The sequence below is a fragment of the Hyaena hyaena genome, unplaced genomic scaffold (genome assembly GCF_003009895.1).
Source record: "Hyaena hyaena isolate Hyena2069 unplaced genomic scaffold, ASM300989v1 scaffold_2714, whole genome shotgun sequence".
NCBI classification, from domain to species: Eukaryota; Metazoa; Chordata; class Mammalia; order Carnivora; family Hyaenidae; genus Hyaena; species Hyaena hyaena.
The window spans coordinates 1-8,848 of NW_024083356.1; the positions used below are offsets into that span (position 1 = coordinate 1).

General features: G+C 42.8%; 1 protein-coding gene across 1 annotated transcript; it reads right to left on the minus strand.

Annotated features, from left to right (window-relative positions):
• Positions 1 to 5,276: 5,276 nt before the first annotated feature.
• Positions 5,277 to 8,842, minus strand: CCL16 (C-C motif chemokine ligand 16). The gene is made up of 3 exons (XM_039225731.1): positions 8,696 to 8,842; positions 6,227 to 6,347; positions 5,277 to 5,585 (listed from the first exon to the last, which is right to left on the minus strand). The coding sequence occupies exons 1-3, from the start codon at positions 8,766 to 8,768 to the stop codon at positions 5,453 to 5,455; spliced, it is 327 nt and encodes a 108-aa protein (XP_039081662.1). The 5' UTR covers positions 8,769 to 8,842; the 3' UTR covers positions 5,277 to 5,452.
• Between the last annotated feature and the right edge of the window lie 6 nt (positions 8,843 to 8,848).

The window sequence follows — 8,848 nt, forward strand, 5'->3', positions numbered from 1 at the left end:
GGGAGAGAGGCAAACCATGAGAGACTCTTGAAGGCTGAGAACAAACTGAGGACTGATGGGTGTGGGGTGGGAGGGGGGAGATGGGTATGGAGGGGACACTTGTGGGGATGAGCACTGGGTGTTATATGGAAACCAACTTGACAATAAACTATTTGTAAAAAAAAAAAGAAAAAAGAAAAAAAATAAGATTGTTCTGTGAAGAATGCTGGTGTCATTTTGATAGGGATTGCATTGAGTATGTAGATTGCTTTGGATAGTATCAACATTTTAACAATATTTGTTCTTCCAATTCATGAACATGAAATGTTTTTTACATTGTTTTGGTGCCTTCTTCAATTTCTTTCATCAGCTTTCTATAGTTTTCAGTGTATATATTTTTCATCTCCTTGGTTAGGTTTATTCCTGGGTATTTTATTATTTTCGGTGCCATTATAAATGGGGTTGATTCCTTGATTTCTCTTTCTGATGCTTCATTATTGGTGTATAGCAATGCAACTGATTTCTGTGCATTGATTTTATATCCTGCGACATTGCTGAATTGATGAATCAGTTCTAGAAGCTTTTTGGTGAAGTCTTTTGGGTTTCCCACATAGAGAATCATGTCATTTGTGAAGAATGATAGTTTGACTTCCTCCTTGCTGATTTGGATGCCTTTTATTTCTTTTTGTTGTCTGATTGCCGAGGCTAAGACTTCCAATACTATGTTGAAAAACAGTATGAGAGTTAGACATCCCTGTTGTGTTCCTGACTTTAGGGTTCCCTGGTTTTCCCCATTGAGGATGATATTAGTGGTGGGTCTTTCATATATGGCCTTTATAATCCTGAGGTATGTTCCTTCTAGCTGTACTTTCTTAAAAGTTTTTATCAAGAAAGGATATTGTATTTTGTCAAATGCTTTTTCTGCGTGTATTGAGAGGATCATGTGGTTATTATCCTCTCTTTTATTGATGTGATGTATCATCACGTTGATTGATTTGTGGATATTGAACAAGCCCTGCATCCCAGGAATAAATCCCACTGATTGTGGTGAATAATTCTTTAAATGTATTGTTGGATCTGGCTTGCTAGTATCTTGTTGAGAAGTTTCGCATCCATGTTCATCAGGGAAATTGGTCTGTATTTCTCCTTTTTAGTGGGGTCTTTGGTTTTGGAATCAAGGTAATGCTATTCTCATAGAATGAGTTTGGAAGTTTTCCTTCCATTTCCATTTTTTGGAACACCTTCAAAAGAATAAGTGTTAATTTTTCTTTAAATGCTTGGTAGAATTCCCCTGGAAAGCCATCTGTCCCTGGACTCTTGTTAGTTAGGAGATTTTTTTATTTTGGTTCAATTTCTTTACTAGTTTTGAGTCTGTTCAAATGTTCTATTTCTTCCTTTTTCAGCTTGATAGTTTATATGTTTCTAGGAGTTTGTACATTTCTTTCAGATTGCCCAATTTGTTTGCATATAATTGCTCATAATATTCTCTTATTGTGTGTATTTCTGTGGTGTTGGCTGTGATCTCTCCTCTTTCATTCATGATTTAATTTATTGAGATCTTTTTTCTTTTTGATTAATCTGGCTACAGGTTTATCAATTTTGTTAAATCTTTCAAAGAACCAGCTCTGTTGCTTTTGGTCATTTTTGTTTTGTTTTGTCTTTTGTCCACTCAAAGAGTCCCCCTTAAAATTTCTTGCAGGGCTGGTTTAGTGGTCATGGACCCCTTTAGTTTTTGTTTGTCTGGGAAACTCTTTATGTCTCCTTCTATATTGAATGGCAGCCTTCTTGTCAGACAGAATTCTTAGCTTCATGTTTTTCTGATTCTGTACATCGACTATATCCTGCCACTCCTTTCTGACCTGCCAAGTTTCTGTGGATAGGTCTGTTGCAAACCTGATCTGTCTTCCCTTATAGGTTAAGGACTTTTTTCTCTGCTGATTTCATAATTTTTTTCTTGTCTGTATATTTTGGAATTTGACTATGATATTCCTTGTTGGTGGTTGGTTTTTGTTGAATCTAGTGAAAGTTCTCTGTACTTCTTGGGTTTTGATGTCTATGTCCTTCCCCAGATTAGGAAAGTTTTCTACTAGAATTTGCTCACATAAACCTTGTACTCTTTTTATCTCTATCTTCAACTTCTGGGACTCCTATGATTTGGATGTTATTCCTTTTTAATAAGTCACTGTGTTTTCTAAGTCTTGTATCATGATCTTTTGCCTTTGTTTTTTCTCTTTTTTTCTGTTTTATTATTCACCATAATTTTATCAGTTATATCACTGATTAGCTGCTCTGCTTCATCCACCCTTGCCATCATGGTCATCTCAGTTACAGCATTTTCAATTTCAATCTGACTAGGTTTTACTTCTATTATCTCAACAGAAATGGATTCTCTACCCCAGCTAGTATTCTTATTATCATGGCTCTAAATTCTAGTTCAGACATCTTACTTATATTTGTGTTGATTAAATCCCTGGCTGTCATTTCTTACTGTTCTTCTTTGGGGGGGGGGAGGTGAATTCTTTCATTTTGTCATATTGGAGGAAGAAAAAAATTAATAAAATTAAAAATTAAAATTAAAAACCTAAATATGAAACAAAAAAATCAAATAAAGGAAGCTATAACCTAGATGTGTTTTGGTCTGCTTGTTGAAAGAAGCTTGATAAAATAGAGAAAAAAGGGAAAGGAAAGAAAAAAAGGTAAGAAAAAATTTATAAATTAAAAAAATCTAGAATAAAATAAAGAAAATTAAACAGAATAAAAAATAAAAATAAAAATAAAATTTTCTCTTTCTGTATCTAAGAAAGAAAAAGAAAATAAAGAAAAAGGAAAATAAAGAAAAACAGAAGCAAAGAAAAGAAGTAAGTGAATCAGCAAACAGAATGAAACCTGAACAAAGTTACATCCAGTTTCCTCTAGATGAAACTATGAAGACTTCTATAGTCAGTGCACTAAGGAGGTGGATAGAATTGGGTTTACACTGTAATCCCGTTACATTGGGCTTAATGTAATGGCTACATTCTCCACTAGGTGGCACTGCTTAGCCAACTTGTAGGTGGAACTGTGTATGTGTATGCGCTGGTGGGGGATAGGTGGAAATGGCTTCATCCCTAGTCTCTAATGTAGGAACTTTGTTTTCTCACCCACCCGTGATCAAACACCCCTCCTTTATCTCAGGCCTCCAACCACTCCTCACCTCTACCCTGTCCGTGTCCAAGCTGTCCACCTGCCAGACGGCTCCTCCCTCCAGAGTTTTATCTCAGATACAGTTGTGTTTCAAACCTCACATTTCAGAGACCCCCAGGGCTTGGACCCACATTGACTCTCTGGAGGAGGGTCTTGCTGAGCATTGGGTGGGGGGAGGGGGTGCCATCTTGCACCAGAAAATGTTTGTGTAATTGTGCAGTGGCAGAGGTTCAGAGTTTATGGCAAATTACAACACACAGTCGGAGCCAGACCAAATACCATTTTTTACAGGCCTGCCAAATCTAGCTTCAGGACATCTGGTCATTTGGTTCAAATGCTCATGGTGCAGTAAATGGCTATCCATAGAGGGGACATGTGGCCAGACTGCTTACTTCCACCTCAAAAGTCTCTTTGTACCGTTGCTTCCACATGTCTTGCCTTCCTGTCCTTCCCACTGGTTCTCCCATGTTGCTATGTATGGTCTTCCCCTGTTCTGAGCTGAAGGCCTTTCTCTGACATAGCAGTGAAAAACACCCACTGTTTTAGGCTTTATTTTCCACCCCTCCCAATCAATCACCCATGACCCATAAGGCTGATGGTCAAGTAAGCTGGTTAGATGTAGGTTTATGTGGGTGAGGTCTTTGCTTTAGATGATCAGGGCTGAAAGATCCCTGTGTGTCCCGATGAGAAGATCCTTTGTGTGTGTGTGTGTGTGTGTGTGTGTGTGTGTGTGTGTGCATGTGTTTAAAGCTGGACATCTATCTACCTTGAAAAGATGAGGAATAGCCTTCTTTAAAAACAATTGAATGTATCTGAGCAAAGTATGTCCAGTTCTGAACTGTTAGGAGTTCTGGCAAGTTTTATAATATGCTGGCATGGGAATTTGACTTTATATAAATTTTCAATTGGGGTTTCAGACTGATATCTCAACCTTGAACCTTGATGGATCAAAAGAGAGAGAGAGACAGAGACAGAGACACAGACAGAAACAGAGACAGAGAGAAAAAACAAACAACAATCTTTTCTGGCTTGCCAGGATCCTGGCCCTGGCGTGTACTTCCTGTTTTCAACCCCATCCTGTCCTTTAGGCTTGTGAAATCTGGTTCCCTGATTTTTGACCCTGGTGCTGGCTAAGGACTTTGAAACTTCATGCTGGCTTGAGTGTACAAGCTGAATTTGTTCTGGGTCCTGTGTCAATCCAAGCCTTGCCATCCCTCCATGTTCACTCTGACCTCTGCAGACAAAGACCTGTACCTGACTACATTGTATTTGTTAGTGATTCTCTTGTCCCTGGGCTGTGAGATACTAGAGGGAGAAATTTGATCATGTCCAGCTGTAATGCCTCAGCTCTGATAGCAAGGAGAGTGGAGAGAAATTCCTGGATTACTGAGTAGGGACCTCCAGACCATGAGGTTCTAAAGCATCTACCACTGCCCCCCTGCAGAAGGGCAAGGGCAGGAAGCCTATGGGTCAGAGCCTGAACCCTTACCTGCCTCTGAGGCCCTAGCTGGTGACTGATGGGCCATTGTACAAATTAATGTGCTTTTGGCACCAGTAACAGAATCCAAAATCGTTTAAGTCCAGCTAACATAAAGAAAAGACGGTATGGATCCCCAGACATCCACAATGGATTAATGGGCACACAAAATGTGGTACATACATATGATGAAACATTTTTCAGCCTTAAAAAGGAATGAAGCCCTGACAGGTGTTGCAGCTGTAAACTGGAGATACTGAGTATCTATACTTCTCTTTTGTGTTGGGGATCTAGAAAAACTTCTGCAAGAGTGACAAAAATTATTAGCATGTGAAGATTTCCACTCTTGTTGGTAAAAAATGTTTTTAGAGAAAAGAAGAAGAAAAAGAAATTTGGTAAATGGATAAGGATGGACAGGAAAAGTCAGGAGTTCTCTCAGGCATTTCATGAGTAAGAGGCCAGAGATGTGGCATGTCAGAAGCTGATCATAATTATTTAGGATGGCTGGTGTGCAGATGAGAGAGGAGGCCCCGAAGGAAGAGCCAAAAGAAGGATGTGAAATATGTATTTCTGTGTATTGAGAATGTATTTATTCCCCCACCTCCCTTAACTTTAGCATTTCCTACAGAGATTGAGAAAATGTTTGAAATACTTTTAATTTCTTTTTCATTAGGGGCCAGCTTCTCTGAATGTGACCGTCATCCAGACCACACGGCTGCCTGCATTTTCACAGGGTTGCATTTTTCTTTCGGAACCAGGGCTCCCACCGAGGCCAGATGGTCATGGAGAGCTGCAGAGCTGGGGTTGGCCTTCCTATGTCCCAATACTTTTAACCTGGGCCGAGTTCCTGGGAGGCAGAAAAGGTAGATTGGGATCCTTGATGTATTCTTGGACCCATTTGTTGTTGGGGTTAGTGCAGACCTCTCGATTCTTTTTGGTGACAAAGCTGTGGAGACAGAGTTAGACTGTCAGCGGCAATGAAGTAGGGTGGGGGTCCAGTCCACACTACCCCATTTCTAGCTCACGGGGGGCTCACCTCATACTCTTTACTGCCTCTCTAGGCCTCCCTCATCTGAGTTCCCACAGTAGGCCTCCCTCTCTGGCTTCTAGACCTGATTGCCCCTGTTTCAGCCTATTCCCTGCTCACCCAAGACACTCAGGCTTGGATACCATTATGGATGTCATATATTGGGCCACACAACTATAAGTGGCAAGATCAAGAATTAAACTGAGGCCTGGAGCTCCTAGGTTAAGCGTCCAACTGCGACTCAGGTAATGACCTTGTGGTTCGTGAGTTCAAGCCCCGCATTGGGCTTGCTGCTGTCAGCACATCAGCACAGAGCCCACTTCCAATCCTCTGTCTCCCTCTCTCTACTGTCCCTCCCCTTCTCTGTCCCTCTCTCTCCCTCAAAAATAAATAAATATTAAAAACACAAACAACGGAGGCATGCCCTGGGAGATTCAAAGCCCAAGCCCCTAAGCACGACTCCCTTACTTCTAGCATGGAGACTTCTTGGTTCTGTGCATCTCATTCTGGCCCCGGGTTCCCTTTCCCCCTCCACATAAATGTCTGCAGGGGATGCTTACATGATTGCTGGCAGGTAACAGTTGAGGGCCTTTCTGTATCCCACCACCAATTTCCTTGGCAATACTTTCTCATGATGCTTCAGGCAGCAGGTGGGAGAATGGTTCAATGACTCAGGAATTTCTGAGGGAATCACATTGAAAGTTGAGCCAAATAAACATAGAGGGAGCCCGTGGCTGCCTATTTTCATCTCCCACCCATTGCATTCCATGCTTCTGATGGCAAAGCCATCTGTTAGCAGGGACTGATGGTAGCTTGATGGGTGATAGACTGTGGAAAAAGAAAGGAGGGGTGGACATACATCTAGAACCTTCTGCTTCTGAACTGAATTTCAGCAAATGTAAGTGACTCAGTTATTCATGTTTGCTGGTGAGCCAGGGCTTGGTTTGGCCAACATGTATTGAGCTCTAAGGGGGCAAAATCCTGAGGAAGACAACACCATCATTACTCTGGAGCATCTCACAAGCCAGTCAGGGTGAAAAGGGAAAATGAAATGAATAATACTACAGTAGAGTGTGGTCTGGGATAAAAGAGAATTTGGCACAAGGTGCTTTGGAAAACAGAATGACGGGCACCTACCCCAGCCTGGGTGGCTGAGGAAGAAGTCCCACAGTATCTGGTGCATGGCTTGCTTCTTGAAGGATGAGTGGGATTGAGGCAGGAAAAAAGGGTTGTAGGATCTGGAAGAGAGAAATGCATGCAGGCATGAAGGTGGGGGAGGCTAAGAGTCTGGGGAGTGCTAAGCCATTACAGATGACTGCAATGCAATGTGAGAAGAAAGAAGAGGAGATGGAATTGGAGAGGGAAGGGGAGACCAGCACACATGAGCTGTGGACTCTATCCCAGCAGAATCAGAGAGGCTGAGGTCAGGGAGAAGGGCAAGATGAGCAGTGAGCCAGAGAAGTTAGGGTAGGAAGAAAAATGTTCTATTTAGGCTTCGGGTCATACATCTAGAATTAGTATCTTGACCAAATGATTTGAAGCATGGGCAAATTAAAACAAAAAATCTCTCTACATCTCCTCATCCATTAAATGAAGGTATAAAGATGCTTATATGTCCTAGGATCATGTGAGGGTTAGTTGAGAAAATGCTGGTAAAACCCTTAATTCAGAACATAGTAAGGCTCAGCCAGTGCTTGTTATAATTAAGAGCAGATGGTAGTAATTGACCATTCTTCTTGCCTGGAAATGCCACTTCCCCCTTCTCTTTGATGCTGTCAGAATGTTGGCCTTGGTTGGTTGTTAACACTGTGTTTCCCTTGAGTTCCTCTGACTACTTGTCAGTTGGGACATCACAGAGTAGGGGAGGCAGAGACCTCCTCCAGTCCCCAAAACTACAGAGTGCAGATCCTTTGGAGACTGACCCTTTGTTTCCGGCTGGTGGCTAAGATTGGAATATCCTGAGAGTGCCATTTGGCTGCTCCATGCTTTGGGTCGGCCATTTTCTCTTCTTTGAAGACTGAGCCCATTGGAGTGGTCTGTTTGACCTTCCCTAAGGGCATTGTTACCTCCTCCTGCCAACCATGCGATGCAGCTTTGGACATAATGATGTCCATGACCCTGGTTTTCAAAGCAAAGTTGACAAAGTCCAGGGGGCATCTTGAGAGCATGTGGGCAGATTATGTGGTGCACACTACCCTTGTTCCCTTGAGAGTTTATACACCAGAGTCCAGCCAGACCACATTCCAAGGGTAGCCTTAGGAGGAAAAGGGATGGGGCACCTGGAGACTGGTATGTGGAAAGTATGAGTGGCTTGGACTCTTTCTTGTCATCAGGTCCTCATACATGGTGGTTGAGGCAGGGACAGAGAATAACAAAAACAAATTTTGCCTCCATAAGTCCCCAGCATCCTGTGGCTCCCAAAACCTCTCAACCCCTTTCTCTTTTCTATAGCTTTTATTTAGACCCAGACTGGGGAATAGGGATGGAGGCCATGAAATCCTGCACTGCACACCTGAGCATCCCATTGATCCTTCCTTTGGGTGCCATGATAGTCCCAGAAATCTGTGCCAGACACTACAAGGAAGGGTGTCTAAGTTCAGACTCCCCACCCCTGGGCTTGGCTGCAAACATCATTTCAGCCCCCTCCCCAGTACCTTTCATCCTGCTCTCTCAGAGCACCTGCAGCTTTTCTTATTCGGCTGCCTTGCTCTCCTTTCGTTGCTCATGTTTATTCTCATTTCTTCTGTTACTTCTTTGGCTCCTCCTAAATGATCGTTCACTATTCTCCATCTTTGGGACTCCTGACATAACCTTGACCCAGCTTCTTGGAACTGCCTGACGACCCCAGAAGGAATCTGGACACCAGCCCTCCTCTCTTTGCAAAGGGGAAAGTTTGAAGACTGTGCCTAAAGGAAGGGAGAGGGTCCATGGCTGATGATGGAGACCTGACAAGGCTCTTGGTGTCACCTCACTGCCAGCTGCCCTACCTGCCTTTCTCATTCCAGACCTACAGGGACAAGTGGACTCACTTGACTGGCCGTACAAAGCCGGAGTGGTGGAGATGAGGATGAGGATAAAGAGTGCAGCCACAGAGACCTTCATCCTCTTGGGAGGGACCCTTCAGCTTCAGGGGAGGCTGGTCATTCACTGCGACTTCACAGCTGCTCTCTGGACTCTGACCA